General features: G+C 40.9%; 2 protein-coding genes across 6 annotated transcripts in view; one reads left to right on the top strand and one right to left on the bottom strand.

Moving 5' to 3' along the window:
- Positions 1 to 3001: 3001 nt before the first annotated feature.
- prmt1 (protein arginine methyltransferase 1) lies at positions 3002 to 12055 on the bottom strand. Of its 2 annotated transcripts, none has more exons than XM_062479744.1 (10): positions 11943 to 12055; positions 10708 to 10794; positions 10459 to 10614; positions 10272 to 10335; positions 9971 to 10113; positions 9635 to 9722; positions 9385 to 9500; positions 9039 to 9189; positions 4436 to 4557; positions 3002 to 4307 (listed from the first exon to the last, which is right to left on the bottom strand). In XM_062479744.1, exons 1-10 carry the CDS (start codon positions 11967 to 11969, stop codon positions 4224 to 4226), a joined length of 1038 nt encoding a protein of 345 aa, XP_062335728.1. In that variant the 5' UTR covers positions 11970 to 12055; the 3' UTR covers positions 3002 to 4223. The 2 variants fall into 2 exon arrangements, with proteins under 2 accessions (XP_062335728.1, XP_062335720.1); XM_062479736.1 differs by having other exon boundaries at positions 10708 to 10803; positions 11943 to 12013.
- Positions 12056 to 15221: 3166 nt separating this feature from the next.
- The window catches only part of ap2a1 (adaptor related protein complex 2 subunit alpha 1), a 30529-nt gene continuing 21670 nt past the window's right edge, over positions 15222 to 24080 (top strand). For 2 of the 4 annotated variants that reach the window (XM_062479123.1, XM_062479140.1), the window contains exons 1-4: positions 15223 to 16060; positions 18070 to 18281; positions 23417 to 23610; positions 23877 to 24006. In XM_062479123.1, the coding sequence (XP_062335107.1) occupies positions 15994 to 16060; positions 18070 to 18281; positions 23417 to 23610; positions 23877 to 24006 (603 nt within the window). In that variant the 5' untranslated portion in view covers positions 15223 to 15993. Of the gene's footprint in view, positions 16061 to 18069; positions 18282 to 23416; positions 23611 to 23876; positions 24007 to 24080 lie in introns of all 4 variants that reach the window. The other 2 variants (XM_062479113.1, XM_062479131.1) reach the window with 2 other exon arrangements.

Raw genomic sequence — 24080 nt, forward strand, 5'->3', positions numbered from 1 at the left:
TCATCTCCTGAAGGAGCTGAACGTTTTGATACAAAAGTTGTAGGAATTGGTTAAAGTATGCAGAACGAGTTAAAGGCCAAAAAACGGCGGAAGAACTAAGAAGTTGAAAAACAATAGTGAGAATGCTGAACAGCATTCTCACAATAACTAGAAAAGGCTGTTCCTGCGAAACAGCAGTGAGAATGCTGAAAACCTGAATGGGGATAGCTGACCATGCTAAAAAAGCTGAAAATAGTGAAAATTTAGTAGAAAGTTATAAGCTGAAGCTTCAAAGCAACCGAAAGGTATTTTTGAAAGGGGCTGGAGCAGCATTCCAACAATGATTTGAAAGGATTTACCATTACTTTTAAAGGGAGAATAATTTGCACAAAAACCTTTATATTTTAAAAAGTATAAAAGTGAGAAATGAGAAAATACCCGCAAGCTGAAATGAATTTCAAAAATGTGTGAGTGACACAAAAGAGGCAGTGTGGAAGCTGAACTGCATCATCTGCATCATCTTAACAAAGCTAAGAGCTAAAATAGCCTACAATGCGGGAGAAGCTGAAAGCTGAACTGTTAAACAGAAGAAGTAGGCTAGCTAGTCGGAACAAGAATATTATCGTTTTAACAGCTGAAATTATAGTTGGGATAGTAATAGCAGTAGCAGATGTAGCCTACCATTGAGTGCGTTTACTCGGCTTTCTTAGTAGGATTCAATGTGTTGATGGAATGAAACATACAGCAGTAGAGCCGATACAGGAAGACACGGCGACACTTTGTTGCAGAAGGATGATGGTGCAAGTTTTGTCCGTGGAGCATACAACGATTAATAAAAAAGAATCATGTAGACGCGTTTATTGAGTAATCGCATAACTAATTACACATGTAAACGGAGTAATCGTATTATTGGCATAAACCGACAATTGCTAGTAATCGTGTTTCTCATGGTCAAGTAAACGTACCAATCACCTGTGTGAGAGACTGAGTGGTGCGTGTCTGTCGTTACGGTGATGGTGCAGCTATGATTGCTAACGCGCTGAGGGCAGAGAATAAGAGAAATGTAGCTAGAATCCACACCTCAAACAAGATAACCTAGACGCAAAACTGTACGTCCAATCCAAAATATAAGGATATTTTCCGAGACCCAAGACTCTGCCGAAACCAGAGATATTCTTTATATGTCTGTGCAGTCAGAAATACGACTCTACCTGCAGTTTCAAAAACATGTTCCTTTTGCTTTCCTGGTGCTTGTTTGTTTGGTTGCCACGGTGATGGCGCAGCTGTGATAGCTAACGAGCTAGGCAGAGAGAAAAACGAACATTTACCTAGCATCCACACCTCAAACAAGTTGACCTAGACGCAAAACTATACGTCCAATCCAAAATATAAGGATATTTTCCGAGACCCAAGACTCTGCCGAAACCAGAGATATTCTTTATATGTCTGTGCAGTCAGAAATACGACTCTATCGGCAGTTTCAAAATCTTGTTCCTTCTTGCTTTCTCTGACTGATTTTACTCACCTCTCCATTGAAGTTAGTGAGAGAATTTGAAAGGCTGCTCTCGCTTCAAGGCTCATAGCTGAAGATCTGTAAATGTGAGCTCTTTAGTAGTTACATTGGCTGAAAGAGGACAATTTTTCCTACATTTTAAGGTATAACTTGTTTCTGTAAGTTAAACTATATGAACGTTAGAGGAATTTGTTTGACAAATTAGTTGAATATCAGAAAAAGAGCAGCAAGCACTCTGCTTGCCTCTCATTCATAAAAATCAAGAAGGAGCAAACATTTTAATGTATTTCAAACTGTCATAATTCAAAATTGGCTGAACATTTGAAAAAGCTGAATCATTTGGTAATAGCTGAATGTCTTGTGAACATTTTAAAGGTTGAATGGTGTCTCTAGCTGAAAGTAAGCTGAAGTAGTTACGTTTGAAAGAGGAAGCTTTTTAATGATTTGAAAGGATTTACCATTACTTTTAATGGGAGAATAATTTGCACAAAAACCTTAATGTCTTAAAAAGTATAAAAGTGAGAAATACCAAAAGTCATAGCCATCATCTCCTGAAGGAGCTGAACGTTTTGATACAAAAGTTGTAGGAATCGGTTAAAGTATGCAGAACGAGTTAAAGGCCAAAAAACGGCGGAAGAACTAAGAAGTTGAAAAACAATAGTGAGAATGCTGAACAGCATTCTCACAATCTTATCTTATTATTGGGTGTGCTCTCGCCGAAGGCTTGAGCACACCCAATAATAAAAAGAAAAGGTAGAAACACTTAAGTGGCTTGGCCACCAATTACCAGCTGCATCACGGACTATTCCTACCACTTGAGCCTCGATCCTTTGTCGGTTTCTTGAGACATGGACATAAACTGGCATACGACAAAGACGATGTTCGTACGAATTTAGTCTCCCCGGTCAATTGTCGTTTCTTATTTAAGCGAATAAGATACAGAAAATACAAGACTTTTACAGCATAGCACAAAACGTTAATGTAAACATAGCAAATACCCCATCGGCAAAACTGTACATGCAAGTGCTGTAGTGAATTAGGCCTACAATTTTGACAACTGGGTCAACCATTGTGCATGTAATTACTTAACTAAATGTTTGTGGTAGTTTTTGATCAACATAAGCAACTGAATTTAGGAAAGACAAATGAAGGCCACGTAATTAGTTGCATGAATGTACCACAACATTGGCAATTTGTTTAAAATGATAAATGTATTATATGATGTCCAAGTGATTAGATGTGGACATTGAACAAGTACTTCAGAATTGACAGAACTTTAATTGTGGTCTGAGAAATGGGTACAAAAGGCACTGAAGAACTGTCAGCTGCAGCTGTATCACAGACAGCACCCATCTATAATTCCAGGAATCTGTGTGTGTAATAAAATATAAGTAATCCATTTGTGTTTCACTGGCATCTTAATCAGCAACTGCATCACAGGCACTATGCATTAGTGTTAAATTCTAAATTAAACACCCACCCATCACATTAAGGAGTGTGACAATTACATTTTGTGTTTAATAATTTTATTTAAAAAGCAGCAAGGACAAAAATAACCTATAACAACAGTCCAGTCTGACCCAACTCTGCCCTGCATACTCCCAGTGATCAATATCATCCAAGCAAACACTCCAGACCCTTGAATCAGCCTCTGACAATGGTTTCAGGGTTAAGTGCTGCACTTGGCTTAGACGGGTGCTTGGACTTGCGCCTCATCATAAACAAGGAGTCCACACACTTATGGGGAAACAGCCAATTTCATCCAGTCCCAGGAAACTCACTCAGGACAACTGGACATATGGTCCAACAAACCATCCACCTCCCTCTTACTCCAATCCAGCACTGGGTTTAGCTCCTCATTCAAAACTATGCTTGCTTTTTTTTTTTTTTTTTTTTTCATGGGGAGGGCTCTAAATTGGAGCTCTAATGAATGACAGTTATAATAAAGATTGGGTACCAACAAAACCAGAGACAATGATACAACACATCCATAGTTGAATAAGCCCCATGCTTAACAAGCATTCAAGATGTCCACCACATACCTGGCAGGCTGTCCAAGATCACATTTTAATCAGACATGGAATCTACAGGGATAGTCAAGTTGGGTTTCCAGGCAGCGTCCTGATCGGTTATATCATTAAAACTGCTCGAGCGTGCTGGGAAATTACCCCAACACCTCATATGGAATTTGAGATACACCTATGGCTGCCCTAGGTCCACACAGCAGACAAATCTCATTGTCTGGCAAGGTAAGGACAGCCACAGGAGGCGCTTCTTAAGGAAAAATAAAGAAAAAGGAGGGACTGGGACTTTGTCAACAATATCCATGACTGTACAAGAGGCCAAAGTGACTGAACAGTAACACTATGTACAGGCAGGTAGAAGGGTCAGGGTGTGTGTTTATCAATTGTAAGCATAGGCCAAGGTTGTGAGCAAAGTTGTAGATGCTCAACATAAAGACATCAGAACAAACATGTAAAATAAACATTTGAGAGACTATTGCACAATGAATCGCCACATCATTCCACTTTGGCCCCTTAAGTTTGAGGATCTCTGAAGTCTTTAAAAACTCTTAAGATCTGAACAGCAAACGTCACACAAAAAGCAGAATCTTTAAAAATGTTGCTTTGGACTACTCTGAACAATTTGGAGAATGAAGATCTACACACACTCTGACCCCTCAATCTCCCTTCAGCACTCCCCCCTTTCTTACACATGGGAGGGGTGGAATCTAACGCATTCTGTACTCTGAGGTCTTGGACACCTCACAAAGTTGACCCTTGAAGTCGATATCAACAGTGAAATCCAGGTCTCTCTGAAAGAGAAACCAATGAAATAACGTTAGAGCAAAGTAGCAGGAAACTTCCAAGCATGCATCAACAACACCTCAACATATAGTTCGACATGTGGCATGGCCTGAGAAACTTAAGGGGGGGTACTTACATTGTTCTTGACGTTAGGCTTCATGTTGATAGTGCCAAAAATCTCTTCTCCGGTCTTCACAGTCAGGTAGTCATCCAGATAAAACACTGTTTGCTTCCAATGTGTGTAGGGAGACTCTGGGCCTAGGGAGCAGAGACAGGGATGTTATGAACCACACAAGTTTCTGGAAACCCCACCACACCTGAGGCCTGTTCCATAAAGCGAGTTTACAGAATAAGCCAGACTTGTGTCAGTTAGTCGGACTAATTCCTAGTTCATTCGGTTCCATAAAGCTAGCTCAACGTAGTTCGAACTCAGTTGCTATGGTACAAGGCTCCAGACTGCGACCAAATGGTCGCATTTTGCGACCAGTGAGAGTGCGAGCATTTTTTACAAGTACTCACGCATGTGCGACCAACACATTTTGAATTTATTGGGTGCGTACAACGTCAGCACACGTTAGCAACGACGCATAGATACCACGTTCGAGTAAGACAGCGATATCAGCGAGCCCTCAGCATTAGTACCGTAGCTAAAACTCTTGGAATGTCTAGGCTATTTTTCGCTAGGTTCCTACGAACATGTCTATCTGCCAGACAAGTGGGTTCCCCTTCGTTCTTTTGGTGAGCTGTCTCACGAGCCCTTCTTACCCGGCGTCATGGAGCCGAGCAGCTTAGCACTAGCGTTGTTAGCTACTGTATCCCTGCATGTGTTTGCGCTGTTACTCAGCAAGTGTGGTGTAGGACAGGGGCGATTCTAGGATCAGACCTTCAGGGGTGCTAAGCCCCCATGCTAATAAATCCCCAATGTCACTGGATAACAATTAATTCATTTATGTATTATTATGCAAAATATTAAATGAAAAAACTAAGGACTACCAGCATCAAATGATAAAACAATAATTGTTATTTTTATTATTATTATTATTATTTTTAGGGGTGCTGAGATGAAATTTAGTGGTGCTTGAGCACCCCTAAAATCGCCCCTTATAGGAGGACTGATTGATAAGTGCATCATACATTTAAGGCATAGCTAAGACTTGCATACAGTACGTAATGTCACATTAGATAATGGGCCTCGTTCTCGAACGTAGTTAAGAATTTAAGAAGGAATTTCTTCTGAATTGGATTTAGAAAAACATTTGGCATTCATGAAAGTTTACATTTACATTTAGTCATTTAGCAGACGCTCTTATCCAGAGCGACTTACAGTAAGTAAAGGGACATTCCCCCGAGGCAAGTAGGGTGAAGTGCCTTGCCCAAGGACACAACGTCAATTGGCACGGCCGGGAATCGAACTGGCAACCTTCTGATTACTAGCCCGACTCCCTCACCACTCAGCCATCTGAAAGTTCTCTCATCTGGGATTCGTTGTGAACTTCAGAAGACTTTCCGAGCTCGAAATAGCAGTCGTAAATTGTCCAGATTTGTCTCAAATGCGATTCGTTAAAAAAACACAAGGGGAATCGCATTTAAGAAAACTCAGTGTTAGAAGTGTTAAAGGTGACATTACATGAAAACGTCACTTTAGGAGGTTATTTAACATTAATATGAGTTCCCCTAGCCTGCCTTTGGTCCCCCAGTGGCTAGAATTTTCGATCGGTGTAAACCAAGCCCTGGGTGTTCTTCTCCGCCTTTCAGAAAATGAAAGCTCAATTGCTCTGTTTGAAAATCTCCCCTGTGTGTCACAAAGAGGAAGGTTACCTCCCCTCTCTCTGCTTTGCCCGCCCAGAGAATCTGGCCCGCCCATGAAAAACTGAGCTACGACCGTGCAAGTGTTTTTATCCTCAAGAGACATCATGGCTTGCAAACGAACAAAGCATTAGATTCTCTCAGTTTGGATGTACAAGGGAAAACAAAAATCTTTACAGTTTCTTCTGATTCTCTTAAGACCCAGTATCTTAATTTTATTTTCTCTGGAAATGCGCTTACACAACTTCTGTTGTGTTTCGTATGTCTGCCCCAAACTTCAGCCACGACTGTTTCCTTAACTTGAGCTAATACAAAACTGGCCTTGCTGAAATTAAAATTCTGGATCAGTACTAACTCTCCTTCGTCCAGCTACTAACCTCGGACAAGTTAGTTAACTAACGCTATATCATTTTGTAGCTTTACTGTATATGGTTACCTAGCTTGCTACCCTTAGAATGTGGCTGTAACATTAGCTCTGCAGCTAACAGCTGAGTTACTGTCGCTAATGGAAAGGTAGATAGCATCAAGTATGTGTGTAAATACACATGCTGTAACGTGAGTGTTGTACACTTTTGTTATTTGGATAACCGTTCTGCTGTTGGTGTTATGGCGCGTGCGATATCCGCCTTTCCCCTCATTGAAATGACTGAGTGTGTACCTCTGCAAACCAGGGTTATCAGATGAGAATGGGCAAATTCGAGGCATCTTACAGCAACAGGGCTACAGCCATTGCGATACATCCATTGTAAACATTAGCGCATGGTGCCGCCCCTCCGCTCCTCATTAGCATTTAAAGCTACAGACACCAAAACAGCGCGTTCTGAGGAAAGCTCCTTGTGGGACTGCTAGTAGTGGCTGTAATTCTGCACCAAGGCTGAATTTCGGGAAAGAGACTTCTGATACAGTATTAGGGGACCACTAAGGCCTATATAAAAGCATCCAAAAAAACAGCATGTCATGTCTCCTTTAATGAATTCGTGAGAAATCGTTGGTGATTGCGTTCACATCAACTCTACAGACATCCTCGGATTAAAATAATTATAATAATTTACCTTGCTTAGTGTGCACACTTAGATCCAGTGGAGAACAATTCCACTGCTCATCTTACTGGTATGATGTTGTATGTGACAAATAAAACCTTTAAATTGCACTTGATCATATAAATTCAACCAGGCCATCCAATTATCACTGATCACTCGACCTATTTAAAAATGGACGAGTGTGCACCCTAGGCATACAATATGGCACAATTGCTTTTCGCTAAGACATAACGTGCGTTCCTGTTGCTTTCCTAATTGTGTCGATTCTGACTGCACACGTCACTGCTGTTGCGTGCCCTTATAAGGAGCTTTCGGGGCGTGTATGTACGCAAATTCAGGAGCACGAGGACGCGGTTTCAACTTAAGAAACCTTTCGGGGGAGCACAGCTCAGAAAACTTCTGCTGCGTAGGAACACATTTTCAAGCGTTCATGAATTTGGCGGATGCCTTTCTTACATTGTTTTTCCGAAGCCTGTAAGAAACATTTCAGAAGAAACTTCAGAAAATGTTAGAGAATGAGGCCCAATGTATTTAAACTCAAGCTTGTGTGGTGCGTCACTGTATATCAATTGTAAAAATGACCCATTGGCAACCGACGTAAGCACACCCCACAATTTCCCCAGAAATTGTACCCTCTCTAGTCACATTAATAATTGCATTGCAGGTCGATTTTAAAAGGTGTGCCCCTAAATTTTCTGCTTGCGCTCCTAAAATTCAGTCAGGGGTTACGGTGCTCCTAGTAAAAAGTTAGTCTGGAGCCCTGTGGTAACTTATGCTTCGAAACTAGCCTGGTCCGGGTCAGGCTTAGACCGTGTTCTTTCTTAACCAGACGTTCCTGTAACACTGACCCAACGGGAAAACGATGATTTACCACGGACATTCTCATTTTCTTATTCTCATCCGTTCAATATGTAGGCTACATTTATAGAAAATCTACTTAAATAGGCTACAACATTTAGCCTAATGCATTAAACAATGATTTGATACACACCATAGCCGTTAAATGTATGGCTATGGTAGTTTGTGATTTCAAATGTTTAGGCATAGGCCTATATCTCCATGTAAATTAGTATAATTATCATAGCTTTATAATTGTTAACAGTAGCCTATTGCAAAACAAACCTAAATCCATAGGACATCTATCCTCCATTTTCCCGACACCAAAACCATGTTAAGTTAGGCTACTGGATAATGTATTGATTAATAGTAGGTTATTTATATTAAACAATGTCAAAAAAGTCAATTTATGTGTTTAGAGGGCGTCTGTTTTGTAATCAACGAAGTAAAGGTCTAAAAAAGGACCTCGACCTACGTAGCCTATAGGTCACGTCAATCATGGCGTGTCGTTTCATTTTGATGAAGCGGTGGATAAGAGCTGTCATAGTACACGGCTTAAAGGGAACGTTCTTTCTGGAAGAAGTCACGTGGCTGTGTGCATTGCTTTTGCCGTGGTGGATTGTATGATCCATGTTTTACCTCTCAGGCTGTTTAAGAATAGGGTGCACGCGCAATTAGCTTGACTACTTAAATCTGACTTGAATTAGTAGGAGTGCGTGAGCTGAAATTGTCCTTTATGGAACCGCTTTAGCCCCGCTTGACTAATTATACTAATTCAAGTCAGGTTTGGGACTTTAAGTCCAACTTTGAGGGGCCTTTATGGAACAGGCCTCTGGGGTGACCAACAGGCTTGTTTTAAACCGAACTTAATGGAGTGTTTCAGTTTAACTTTAGGGTGTGTTGAGCAGACTGAACACCAGCACTCGCACCCCAAAGCAGCAAACATGTTATTGGCAAGTTACGCTCTTATAAGACCAGTGGTTTAGGCTATGATTTACCACAATCTCCCTGCAGAACTACAATATATTACAGGTCAAATTATTAAAAAGTCCTCACTGGTGGAGAAGCCTGTCCTCTTGTGGCAGCGAGTGAATTCAATGTTGAAGTAGGTGACCAACGCATGAATGTAGTCGTTCCTCTTCACTTGCAAGCAAAAGGGTGAGGTGAAGGACAGGTCGTCTATCTTCACCGTGTAGATGTCCACTTCCTGTAGAAACAGACATGAGTCACTTGGCCGGAATCATCAAGTGAAACTTACACAAGATTTGTAGTACTAGAGGGCATTGCACATTAAAATTACAATGAAGCACAACGATTACATCAATTCTCAAAGCCACCGTTCCATAATACAATACCAGCTCCATTAGCTTTTAGTCCAATCCAGCTGTACAAGTCCACCCACCTTGATGAGGCAGGCACTGCTGACCAGCTGTTTGGGGTCCACCACGTCTACCAGGGGCTCCTTGATGGCCACCTCCTTGATACAGGACATATCAAAGCCGTACACATTCTCCCACCCTGAGCCAAGAAGTACAGAGTCATTACTAGGGCCCACACCTTTATCAATCTAGTTCATCACTGAGAACAGACAGTGGGGTTTCAGCTAGGCTGCCTCAAATGGCAACAACAGCACTGGAGGGTTCTTCACTCACAGTGAATTTTGTAGTCCTTGTACTGCCTGTCCTCAATGGCTGTGACATACAGGGTGGCCCTGTCTGGGAATATCAGGCCATCGGGTTTCTGTGACCAAGTGCACCAGAGAGGGGTTAATACACTTGGGAATAACAGATTATACATCAATTTCAGAGGTCTGACGCTTGATAACAGCTGTGTGGGATCCCACGTGCAACCAGGTGATGGGGAGGCCACTTCTGAGTCAGAACAACCGTACATAAAAACACCAGGGAAATTGCTTATAGTACTCCAAAAAAACATAACCAAACAAGAGTAGGTGGATGCACAGGTCCTACTTGAGTACACAAACATACCAGCCACTTGTCCCTGGCGTAGATGACTGTGTTGAGCATGGACTCGTAGAAGAGGCAGTAGCCCATCCATTCAGATATGATGATGTCCACACCCTCCACCGGTAGGTCCACCTCCTCCACTTTGCCCTTGATGATTGTCACAACTACAGAGAAAGGACAGGTAGTTTATTCTGTGGTCAATTATCTGAATATGGAGTGTTTTGGGTTGAGGGTTTCAGTTACAGCAGTTATTGAGTGCTCTGGCTGACTGAGGGGTCAAACCATATGAACAGTTAGAAAGCTCTAGAATGCAGTAACTTACTGTGGTCCAGCTTGTTGGCTTTGACGATCTTCACGGCATAGTCAGAGATGCTGCTGCACTCAATCTACAGCCAATCAAAGGAAAGGTTAAGAGCCTTGAAACTAAACATTCTGCAGAACCTCACTCAAGTCTGGTTTCAATAGTATATTAATGAACATCTGGACGGGTTACGGTTGTCATGTCTTACCCCTATGACCTTCTTGGCCCCAGCTTTAGCAGCAAACATGCAGAGGATGCCCGTCCCACTGCCCACATCCAGCACCACCTTGTCCTTGAACAGGTGCTTGTTGTGAAACATTGAGTTCCGGTAGGTCAGGGTGCGTACCTCATCCTTCAGCATCTCCTGTGTGTGTGTGGGCGGGGGGGCAAAAATGAAACATGACAATGCTACTACACGTCACACTAATACGCCAAGGCAGATGTTAGTGTAACCTACCTCATGGATACCAAAGTGAGCGTATGAGTCAAAGTAGTAGTCCTTTGATGTCATGTCTTCCGCTGCAGGCTTGGCCGAGCTCTCCCCCTGAGAAATCTCATCATAAGAGACTACAGTTACAATCACGACTAACTCGTTAACATTAAAGCACATCTGCAATATTCGTTCAAACAAATGCCAGAGGTTTAGAGATGGGGGTAAAAACGTTGTAGAAAATGATTTAAAGATAATGAAGATTTTAAAAATCTTAAAGAAGCATGCCATCAAGTGACTCAACTAATATGGTCAAAATGTCTCATTACAATCGACAAAAAATGTCAGCATCACAAAGAACAAGAGCACATGGTGGTAGCAACTAATAGTATGGTGGTTCAAGGCCTTTACTAGCATTGCTTGCTTTGAAACAGGCAAACTGAGTTTGAATAAAAATATCAGCCTAACTAACATACGTTAGTAAGGTTGAGGGTGCGCCGGCCGCAAACTACATTGTTTACTAGGGTCAATTTGAAGTAAAATAAGCTGACCTAGCCGCTAGCTTACCAACCAAGCTAATGTGAGTCTTGGTTCTCCAATGCCATTCAATGAATTTCCGGGCCAGCAAGTTACCTTTATTGTAAGCTCAAAAGCCTTGGTAGCTAGCTTGCGAGTGGTGCTGAAAATAATTTAAATGAATGTTGGTATTAACTATCTTAGCACGATGTAGCAGTATATCCCTCTGACTCAGCATTAAAACTGAGAAAACGTACACTTGCTAGCCACCACTGTGTGCATTAACCCATGAATGTAGTATAATTGGACAGTTTCCATGCGGTCTACGCTAGTCAGGTTGTGGCTAGTTGGCGCGAGGTTATCTAGGAAAATATGTATGCCTATCCAAGCATGGTATGCATACACATGTAACTATCGGAAAATGTACTGCATTTTACATTAGACGGTCGCGTTAACTAGCCCATCGAGTAACACGTGATAAAGCCGAATGAAGGAGCGTTGTGGTGTTGATAGAATCAGACTAAAATGGATGCTTTAGCTAAAATCGCAGGCTACATTTCCAAGCTAACGTTAGCTTAGTGCGTGTTGTTTTAACGACTTAGTTTTAATGCCTCGTGCCTAGTGATTTGAAAGAAATATTTTAACCTAATACAACTTGTTAAACGCGGACAGTTTATTCTAGTACAGTAAAATGGGTTAATATTAAGCTTGTTAAATACTTGTACACACGTAATGACTGGACTTACCTCCATCCTGTCTGCAGTCTCCGCCATTTCGGTTCTGTGCACGCATGTGGGGAGACTTGCAAAGAAATTGAAAAGTGTTCCTCCAAGCCCCCACCCTTTTAGAATAAATACGATATGCGATTGGTAGCATTCGAAAGGCTCCTCCCAAAGTACAGTCTTGAAAATCCTCATTGGTGTACACCAAAAACGTTATATATTATTTACGCCACCAATTTATTTTTTGTTTTTTCTTTATGAACAATATCAATATACCAAAAAAGTAGAGAACAGCAATATGCATATGAACACAAAGAACGTGTAGTTAAATCTTCATTCGAATATCTATAATGTGTTGCATAAATATAGAGACAGGTTCATGTGTACAAAAACAAACAAAAAAACAATTGCATATTCAGAACAAAAAACAAAAGCAAAATGTATCGATATTCAAGGGGGGGTTGCAAGGAACCAAAAAGAATACAATTTTAATAATACAAATTGATGCATGTATAACATTTTAGATGGAAAGAGACCATACATGACTTTATTCATTCAAACACGTTAAAGAGGGTTTACTGTTGCTCCTTTTGCTTTTATGTATATGATGTTTACTAGTAGGCCTAATAATAATGTTTAATGTTTAACATCAATGATGGTGTGAGAAACCATCTACCAGAACCTGAAATAAATTTAGTGAAGGAATTTCAGTACCAATATTTAGCCAGCTGTAAAGATCTTGCCAGAATTGCTAATTGATTTTGTGGTTGGAACCAGAGCCATGTAAAGAGAGAGTTGTGTCAACGGAAGTCCAAGTTAAATGCTTGATCGTCATGTGGTTTAAGTAGACACAAACAGTTCCAGGATGTTCTTGGTGGGCTATTTGATTAGGTTAAAACAGAGAGACAGAACGCGATTTTTGGTAATTAGTAGTAAATAAATGCATTGATTTACAATATAGCGCACTGCGCACCGACATGTGTGTATTATCAATGTAAACATGTATAATCAATCACCATTTGTTCATATTTGGAGATTACTGTGAACAGATAGCGCTACCTGCCTTGTTGTCATATAACACAGAGCCATGTAAAGATATACTTCTACTCTATGGCTCTGGGATAACATTACCTTGGTTAAAGAGTTTGTTGCTGTTTATTTCTTTTAATTATTTTAATTATGTTTCAATTATTATGTTTTTAAACTTGTATATATGGTAGGCAAGAGCAATCAGATCCTAATATATTGATATATTTAGAGGGATGAAATGGAAAGGAATGCTTCAAAATTCTGATTATTTCAAATTTCAGATAAGGATTTATTGACAAATGCAATCCTTATGGTTTTTAAGATTTGTCTGTGTCCTTTCCTCTGTGTTGTACTTGCATATATGACACTATAGTCTCCACCATGGTTGGCTGTGCTCCATTGGGATGCTCTCACATTTACATTTATGCATTTAGCAGACGCTTTTATCCAAAGCGACTTCCAAAAGAGAGCTTTACAAAAGTGCATAGGTCACTGATCATAACAAAGAGACGCCCCAAATATTGCGGGAAGCCAAAACATGAAGCATACATTGTGAAAAACGAAATAAGTCCCCAAGGGAAGAACCACAAGAGCTTGTAGTTGAACAAGTTACAGTTAAACAATTAAACGACATGAACCTCAACAAGTGCAAGGGTGTACCTGTGGAAAAAAGCAAGGAACAAAAATATATGACACCGCAAGTACAAAAGTTTTAAGTCAGTCACAACTAACCAACAAGAGCAACAAGTCTCGCAATAAGTCTCTCTAAGTCGCTCTAGATAAGAGTGTCTGCTTAATGTAAATGTAAGAGTCATTGTGATCCTGGAAGAAACATCAGGTCCAGCCAATCATTACTAAGTACCGTCGTACTCCCGAAACAAGTGCGTCTTGAGCCTTGAGCCTCACATGCCCCAATGTTATATTTAACTAACAAACATTTTTGGTTTGAATTGAACCAATATGGTTTATATATAGGCTACTTTAGTGCCTCCACGTAACATTAATATAAAGGGAAATTCAAATGGGAAATCATTGCCCCATGAAAACATCAAGTCCAATGTTGACATTTACAAAATCGTGTCTTACAAAAGTTGTGTCTGACGTTTATACATGTATGCTTTAATACAGCAACTTTTTTTAAATTCACATGATCAAACATGTTTGCCTCAAACTAGTGTTACTGAAACAAGGACTTTCAAAGACTGGCTCAATTGAGAGGCCTTGCAGAGGCACACTCCTTGCATGCTCAATGTACAAATCATTTCTGTTAGGTTAGAGGAAAATTTATCATGCAGGAAATTTACATAGGAAAGACAACAAATTATGACACAGTTATGGGAAACAGGGTGGGTAGAGAACAACGTTAAAACTGTTTTAGAATGTGGAAACAGTATTCAAGGGTAGAAACATTTGTTACATTTTGTAACATTTCATATTTTATATTTATATCAATTTATGTCTACATTGTTTAGCTCTTTAGTATATTGTTTAGCTCTTTAAGGTATGCTTTTTCAACTTAAAAAAAAAAAGATCTGTATTATGTTTATTGTATGCACCTTCCTGACAGAGTAAATTCTATGTTTGTGTTAACTTACATGGCAATAAAAAACAATTCTGATTCTGAAATGCTTTTGTAGTTTTTACATGACTGGAAATGCAACTAAATGGACATTGAGTGAGAATAAAACCTGAAGGTGGCAGTAATGCAACTTGGAGGATGCCAATTACTGTAAACCTCAAAGAAGAAGAAGATTCTGCAGTTGTGTGGAGGACTATGTATGTAGTAGGTTACTGGCAGGTTATGGCAGTGTAAGATGTGTAATGTTTTGAGTAGGATAAATGCCACATTGTTTTGCCCATAAGTTAATATATTTAAAAATAAAACATTTTATTTTACGGAAGATGTAAAAGATTAATAAAAAACTTCAAGTGTGAGATTAAAACCCCATCCATTTATAAAAATAATAATAATAAAAAGCATGACAATGCTAAAACACTTCAAACTAGTATGCTAGGTGGCCCCTCGTTTAAATGTTCTAATAGTGTAAGCAGTTGGGTGGAGGTGTGGAGGTAGTTGTGTGGTAGTAATAGTGTTACCACTGTTTTGTGTAGGATAAACGCTACAATGTTTAGCTCTTAACAGATTTTATTTGACTGAAGATGTACAAAACATCAAATTTGAGAAAACAATCCCATCCATTTTACCACCTAGGCCTATTTGTGTTTAGTTCGAAAGGAGGCTGAGTCTAGGAAATGAGGCAGTGAGTCTGCGCGAGATAACGAATGCATTGGCCAGTCCCGCTATTTGTGCTGTCACGAGCCCTGTCCAAGGCGACTAAGTCAGTCAAGGAATTGGCATTCAATATTCACGATCTCGTCTTCATTTTGCGGCCGGATATACATTATTGGAATATAGAAGTTGTGGAAATAGGATTGTTTGTTCACTCATCCTATTCAATTGGTGATGTATTTCAACATTTGATATAGCTAGCCAGCTAGCTAGCTAGCTGCTTAGCTAGCTTGCCGATCGTGCGTGACTCAGATCAGATCGAGTAGCATATTTTGACATACTGTTTCCTTGATAGTGGAATATATCCTAATGTATTAGCTGTTAGCTAGCTAGAGAATGTGTGTGCACTGTCTTTAATAGTAACATACGCAGTGCATCATATGTCTGTGGTGGACATACCGTTTTGAATGAAATAAATAGCGCAAGCATCGGCTTGTAAACGGGGATACCCTTTACCTCGAATAACCAGCTTGCTAGGCTAGCTGATCCATAACCATCGTAATTCAAGATAGGATAGCTAGCTAATCTGGCTAATGTGCTAGCAAGTCGAGGGCTATAATAATCTATCCTATGTTATAGCAAGCCTGTACGTTTCCTATTTACCCAAACTGCAAAAACTGTCAGCTAGAAGTTGGATAGCTGATTAACGGATCTAAAAACTAAGATAGCTGCTGTAAACCCTGCATCAACGGCGTCGTTGACTGTGGTCAATTGATATTACGGAAAAGGCCTGAGTGAGGACAGAACCAAGCAAAAATGCCGGCTGTGTCGAAGGGAGATGGAATGCGCGGATTAGCGGTGTTCATTTCTGACATAAGGAATTGTAAGTGCCCTTTCACCACTCTTTTGATTAATTTGAACTGAAATAGTTAGGCTAGTTCTTACGGTATTTGGTTGACTTTGAGCTTCAAAGTGAGTGCAAAGGAGGTCTGGAATATGCTTATGGCTGAGGAATATGCTTATGGCTGAGGAGTTTTTTTAAGAGGTCATACTGTACTTGTACGCGATCACTACTGCACTGTATCCCTTTTGCGTTGCGTTTTGTTTGGAATGAACACAACGTTACACACTAAGTAACGTGATGTAATATCGGGCTACTACTAGGCCCCATTTGAGAACCGCGTTTCTATTTTCACTGACTTCAATTAATCCATCAGATGTTGTCTCTGCCTTACATGCCACCTGCATCAGAAGCAACGAATAGCTGTGTTGATATCGTGGGTGTTGGGAGGGTCGATCTTTAAAAAAATAAATGGTTATTGGTAGGCTAATCATTTATTAAACAGCAAACACCTGACAACGTTTTGGCAGCAGTACTGTCTGGCTACCAGTTATGTTAACTGTTGATGGATGATGATTAGGGAGGGCGACTCTCAAAACCAATAGACAGATTGATATCAGCATACAGAGTTTCTATGAAAATGTTACGCTTTATACAAATAGACCTAAATGTCACTTACTGGCAGTACTTAGTCATTCAAATGCCACATGTTGAGGAAATAATGAATCTTTGGTGATTGGGATTTCTTTAAATAAATATTTGTTGTTGTAAATGTATTGATCTGCATTGCATTCAGACAATATTATGATAAAAAATGCTTTTAAACCTATGTAATATTTATAAATAATAAGTATGCATTTTTATATAAAATATACAGAAATATCAGTTGTAAAAATGTCATTCAAAAACGGACCCCTGTGCAACCGACGCAAGCAAGCACACCCTACAATTTCCCCAGAAATTGTACCCTCTCTAGTTCAAAGTATAATATCCCCAGACAATGTAGTTTCTGAGAAAACCCAAACATTTTCTATGACATCATAAAACTTTGAAAATGAGTTCCACAGTTTAATTAATTTGATTAGTAGGCCTATTTCAGTTTGATTGTGGATTGTTTGTGACATTGCAGTTTTAAATGTATGCCTGTTGTTGTGACCTGCATATTGGTTTCACATTGGCAAAACCATTATCTGACTTTAATACCGTTTAATCAAGAAATTAATTTGCTGTTGCCATGACACATTATGCATTACTATCACATTTCCTGCTCAATGCTTTTGTGTAAGTACATACACACTCCCTTCTTGTGTGTTTCTGGATCACAGTCTGTGCCACATTTATGAGAGTATCTCCTCTGGGGATAGTGTGTTCTGCAGCCTCCAAATCTTGAATCAATTCAAGAAATGAATTGAGTTAAAGGGGTCTAAATGAAAATAATATCACACATGGTGGAACAGAGCCTGTCTGTAAGACTGGCCTCCTTTTGGCTCAGGGACTCAAAACAGAGGAAAAAACATATTCTTAGAGACTGCATCTGCATTATCTAACTTATCTTTCTTCTCCCTGACCTCCTCACCCCCACACCCTCTGCTATAACTATCTCTTTCCAAGCACAGCCCTCACATGCTTTTGTTTAGCATTCCTTCAACTTGAACCTCTAAGAAAGGTGTGGTTTCTCCCAAACTCATTGATGTTTCTGGAGAATTTCTCTTCCAGATTATAGCATGCACTCTATGTATGGTACAATGTTCAAACATACTATTCTAATAACCACTGTTAAATACAGACAACAGATACAAGAGAACAACCCTCCATGTGCATATTCACCATGACTGGTGAATATGCACAATGCAGCAAGCAATACCAAAAGAGCACCAGCTGAGCTAGAGTCTTATATTGCGTCTTTCGGAGAATTTGAATGTGGACATGTGTTGAACATTTTAAATATGGCCCAGTCCAGTTATTGTAAGGCTCTAATTGCAAGTGTATGCGTCTTGTATCTGATGTTCCAAAAAGAATATCTTCAATAGCCCCCCACTTTATTTTTCCAGGTAAGAGCAAGGAGGCTGAGATCAAGCGGATCAATAAGGAGCTGGCCAACATCCGCTCCAAGTTCAAGGGGGACAAGGCCCTAGATGGCTACAGCAAGAAGAAGTATGTGTGTAAGCTGCTCTTTATCTTCCTGCTGGGCCACGACATCGACTTCGGACACATGGAAGCTGTTAACCTGCTCAGCTCCAACAAGTACACCGAGAAACAGATTGTAAGTGTGCTGCGTTTGTGAATGTGTCATGAACAGCAAGTGTGCTTTGCGTGTATGATAGAAAAGCACCTGTGTGCTAAGCACAATTTGCATGTTTCTGGTCTCTATCAGTCTAGTTTGTCTTCTTTGACAAAGAAGACTGTCATTACTTGTGGTTCTAGGCTAAAGCAGGATCAGTGTGTGCATCTCCCTAGTTTGTTGTGCTTACTGCTTGTCTAGGTCATTGACAGGCCATGACTGTGAACACGCCAGAACTTCAATACTGTGCTCGCCTACATGGTCCGAATGTTGACAGTACAATTGGAGATCAATGAACTGTGTCATTCAGAGAGTGGGCTAATATTTCTTTAAGAACTAAAGACTCCTCCAATACCTTTTGATTGTATTTAATACCAGTGTTTCCCCTAGGTTTACAGCTTTTTTTTGTGGGGGGGTGGGGGGGGTGACGGCGACCATGTAGAGACAGAAATGACATGCCGTTGTGTAAATAAGATAAATAACATAAGGCCATTTAGTTTGTTTAACCCTCGTGCTGCCTTCGGGTCACATGACCCAAAGGTTCATAATGAACCATCGTTGTGTTTACCCAATTTTACCCAATACAAAAACAAATAAAAATAATTTTCTTTTAACATTTGCAATGTGGGGGGTCTGAGACAGCCCAACGGTTAAAAGAAAATGCTTCACTTTGTTTTTGTATGCGGTAAAGATGTCGCAATACGACGGTGGGTCACAATGACTGATGGGTCAGAATGACCCGAAGATAACACAAGGGTTAATAAAAGAGCAAGCTATAGACCTGTTTTATAGGAAAGGTAACCTTAAATGACTTATTTTGTGATCGGGCTATATAAAAAGACAAACAAACATTTTTTTTATTAACTTGACCTTCCAGGGGGGGCGGGGGGTGCCCCTAATATAATGGTAGGGGAAATATGGTTGATGATTTTCATTTAAGGTTCAGAGTGTCCTATCACAAAGTGTTGTAAAGAGCTTTGTCCATTTAAAACCACAATTGCAATGCCTGTTAACCGTGCTCACTTGTGCAGTGCCCCTTCGGCGGCTAGCAAGGTCCATGGCTCCATCATTTAGTGCAGCTCAACATGGCAGAGAACACTTATTTATATTCATTTGTTGTGAGCCACTAATTCAAACTTCACACAACACTGCATGTTCAGGGCTTGAAATTACATTTTTTACTTGGTAACACCTATCTAAAATCTGCATTAAGGTTAAGAACGTAAAGATAAAGTTTAACTGTAACATTGGATAGAATGGTAGACCAGTCACTATCAGCTCACAGCAGGCTCATACTGTGCAGTAGGCTAATTAACGAGCATTTTGTAAAGAAATAAAAACAGATCGCACAGATAAAATTTCGGGAGCATATGCGACCAAAATGATTGCAATTTCAAGCCCTCCCTTGGGTCCTGAGCAATACATCTGCCAAATTTTTACTTCATGCAGTGCCCAGTACTCAAGATAATGGAGCCACAGACACACACACACACACATAGATTCCTGCCTTTATAGCCAAATTTGCTTGTTTCCTTCCTTAAGGCATGGTAACTCTCCACCCTGCTGTGGATCCTGCCCGAAATCCCACCGAGGTAGATATAGAATGTTGTTTAAAAGGCCAACAGGGTATCCTTAGGGGGATGAAAGTTTTCAAGGGCACTGCCACGGGCAAAGGCAGAGGCTGTCTGAGCCAGTGTAATTTCCTTGTTCACCCGCTAGGTCTTCTGTCAATAAAAACTAGTAATGTTTAGCCTTTGACTCAGTCTAAAGGCCTTGAGAGTGTATCCTCACTTTACCTTCTGCCTTCCACCTTTTGAGGAAGACGGTTTCTAAACAACTAAGAGTAGAAAAGAGAAACATTCACATGTTCAGTCATGTAAGGTTAGGGATTATCGTCAACCAGCAAAGGGAGGGGGATGTCATTTTTTTCTGTCAGTAATAGACAACCCTATAACTCATGGTCCCAAGATTTGGGGGATTAGATCCCACCATGAAGTTCTCAGCCCCTGCTCCCTGTACATCACAGACAACCCTATGTTTTGTTCATTCTTAGGTAAATCTCTAAAAATAAAACAGTAGACCCTAATTAGACTAAACAATGACACAACCGTATGTACTCCTTCACGTTTCCTAAGGCTCTTTGTTTCCCAACTTCCGTTTGTACTCAAACAGACCACCAGCAGCTTTCAGACGTCTCAGACTCGAACAGTCTGAGAGTCACAAGGAATTTGAACCTGAAGTTTGTACAGGCCCAGGATGGAGCCTTTCTAATGTTAAGGGCCATACCATGAAAGAATGTTATGTTAAGCCCCCATGGAATTTTCTGTAACGCACTAGAGTACTTATGCACCCTCCTTCCAGAAGTCTTTTTGCAAATCGGCTTGAAATTGCGACGATTTTGGTCGCATATGCTCCCAAAATTGTGTCTGTGCAACCTCAAAATATATTTGGGAGCATTTGTGAGAGTGCAAATAATTGTTATGGTGCTACCTGTTTTAATTTCTTTACAAAACGCTTGCTGATATACCGGAACAAGTTATCCCTTACTTCTCAACATGAGAAATCCAAGGTGTTGCGTGTGAAATGGTTAAAATGTGTGAGTCTCACTGCGATTGCGTGAGATTTGAGAGCCCTGAATTAAACTTTGTTTTATTAACTGTAATGCAGATTTTGGTTAGTTTTAGCTGCCAGTCACTCCTTGTCACTGCGCTCCATTGTCATGTGCCAGGGAGCAACTAGCTCACAAAATAAATCTACATTTTTTTGTTGTTGTGGTGTTCCTTAATATTTGGTGGGTGCTCCAAAGTTTTTGAGGGTGCTGAGCACCAGTGCCACCAAGTAAAACAGTTAATTTCAAGCCCTGCAAATGGAAGTTGCCACCTTCCTGGTTGAGAAGTTCTGCTGACTCACAGTATGTTCAGAACCATATATTCAGGTAGGTCAGGCTTCACACCAGTAAACCAGTGTTAAGAATGAGGCCGCTCAGAGATGCTGTGGGATCAGTCGAGTTCAAAGGCAGGTCAGCGGCAAAACATTTTGTGACTGAATGTTAAACTGCTACTTTATTATGTACAACAGCAATAATTATGGCAACAGAAGAGGTATTGTTAACCCTTGTGCTGCCTTCGGGTCACATGACCCAAAGGTTCATAACGAACCATCGTTGTGTTTACCCAATTTTACCCAATACAAAAACAAATAAAAATAATTTTCTTTTAACCTTCGCAATGTGGGGGGTCTGAGACAGCCCACCGGTTAAAAGAAAATGCTTCACTTTGTTTTTGTATGCGGTAAAGTTGTCGCAATACAACGGTGGGTCACAATGACTGATGGGTCAGAATGACCCGAAGATAACACAAGGGTTAATGTATGTCTTTATGTATAATTGCGAGCCAGGCCACATATTTGCTCCTCAACATTTACTGCCATTGCAGGGTTTTTCCTGGGTCAAAATGAGTCTTCGGTACTCCCCCAAAAAAACATATATGTATATTCTTTTTTTTCTTTTTCTAATCAATGTATTAATTACCAGGTGTTTTGCATCTCCCTCAAACAACGAAAATCACCAGTTAACTTGATTTAAATTCGCAAGAACTATAGACTTATACAATAACAGGCTTAAATGAACTGACAACATAAGTTATACGATTTAGAGTTCTCAAGGACGCACACACGCAATCTCAACTGCGGTGTGAAGCGCGTGTCCGTGCAATTCTCCGACATGCACTCTAACAATCACTGCTGATAGACGGCCTAAAATTTTGTACAGCCTGATTTCTAATACCGTGGCGGCAGAAATTTAGCCATAGAGGAACTGCACTATATATTATCATTCCAGGTTAAGAATACCAATGGAAGATGCGTTGGAAATCGTAAATCAAACTTTTGTCAGCATTTTGAGTGGAAATGTAATTTGCATTTGTACAGGTGTATTCGTGCACGTCGGGCTGGCCCTTGCAGCGGAACGACAGTTTAGTGGCCACTGTCCATTCGCGCACCTCACAGTTGCGTATTGATCAGACAAGAAGACACGCTAATCAACTCGATTACTATTGATCAAAACAGAACGAGGGTTCGGCTGTAGCCTACTTGAAACATACTATTGAGAACGTATTCGCTGACATGCATTGCACGCGTGATGAACACAGCTTTAAAAAACATTTTTAACACAGACTTTTTTTTGCCTTTGGCGCTCGGGATTTGTCATTGGCGCTCGGGAAAACGACTTTGGCGCGCGCCAAATTTTCTCTAAGCAGGAAAACCCCTGCATTGTGTACTACTACTTCTTCGCTGTTTCCTGTTTTTATCTAGCAGCATGTCATAGGATCTTTGGTATGCTGCCCCACCATTTTTGTTGGTATTGCACCTTGCTTATGCTTATTAAGGGCCAGTGAGGCGTCCACAAAGTATGCACCAAATGAACGCAGGATACGTGCAACAGACATTAAGCATATGCGTACACATACTTATCATGAAGTATAATTCGACCTATAGATTTCTGTTCTAAGGAAAGGGGTGATTAAAAACGACGGATATTTTTATCTTTAATTTCTTTATTGATTTTATAATACTTTAACATGGTACTTACAGTATGCATGTAAACAGAGTATTTCAAAAAAGTTGTTTCATAAATGCCTGCTCATGCCACACAAAAGACAGAAGTAGTGTGCTGGGTGAGGAAACGGTGTTCCATGGTAGGGATGGCTGGTAGCCATGTGACCGGAGCCCATGCGGTGAAACGGCACTAGTGACAATCCAACCTGACTACTTGACTCAGCGCCAGGATGAGCTTGCCTCTTCTGAGGTTTTTATACAACACAATCAATCTTATCTTTCCTTGTCTCTCACCCTCTCTTCCTCTTTTTCATTATCCTGTTTCCTTCCACACCAATACCCCCCCCCCCCCGCCACCTCTCTTGTTGACTGCTTGCTCACACTACCATGGATCCTCTCTCTATCCTTTCCGCTCTTTTTCCTGTTTCGGGTCTACATCCTGCCTCCCTCATCCCTTCAAATATGCCATATCTCCTCCCTGCCCCCCTACACATTTGTACCGCACATCTCCTCCCTGCCCCCCACTCCCTCTTGCCCTACCCTCCACCTCTCCCTCGCCCCAGGGCTACCTGTTCATCTCGGTCCTGGTGAACAGCAACAGTGAGCTGATCCGCCTCATCAACAATGCCATTAAGAACGACCTGTCCAGCCGCAACCCCACCTTCATGTGCCTGGCCCTGCACTGTATTGCCAATGTGGGCAGCCGGGAGATGGCCGAGGCCTTCGCTGGCGAGATCCCCCGCATTCTGGTGGCAGGGTGAGACCTGGGATGCAGGAAAAAGAGGGAGACAGGGTGGGTGGGTGAGAGGGTGCAGGAAAGAGGGGGATGATAAGAGGGAGGGTGGGTGGTGGAGAGAGGTGAAGTGAGAGAGGTTGGGGTATAGACAGGGTGGGGAAAACAGGGAGGGTGGAGGAAAAAGGGGGAGAGCCCATGAGCACTGATGAGCATTTCAATGTTTAAGATTACAAGCATTAAGCATTTGTGTTGGTTCTTGCTATGTTTACATGTAATGGTTTTTCCAGGGACACTATGGACAGTGTGAAGCAATCAGCTGCCCTCTGTTTGCTGCGCCTTTACAAGACCTCCCCTGACCTGGTTCTGATGGGCGAGTGGACCTCCAGGGTGGTGCACCTCCTCAATGACCAGCACATGGTGAGGGCCTATACTATCCTAGCTCAGGCCAGCCTAGCTCAGTTTAGCCTAGCTCAATTCAGCTCAGGCTAGTA

This window comes from Osmerus eperlanus, chromosome 2, assembly GCF_963692335.1.
Source record: "Osmerus eperlanus chromosome 2, fOsmEpe2.1, whole genome shotgun sequence".
In the NCBI taxonomy this organism is placed as follows: Eukaryota; Metazoa; Chordata; class Actinopteri; order Osmeriformes; family Osmeridae; genus Osmerus; species Osmerus eperlanus.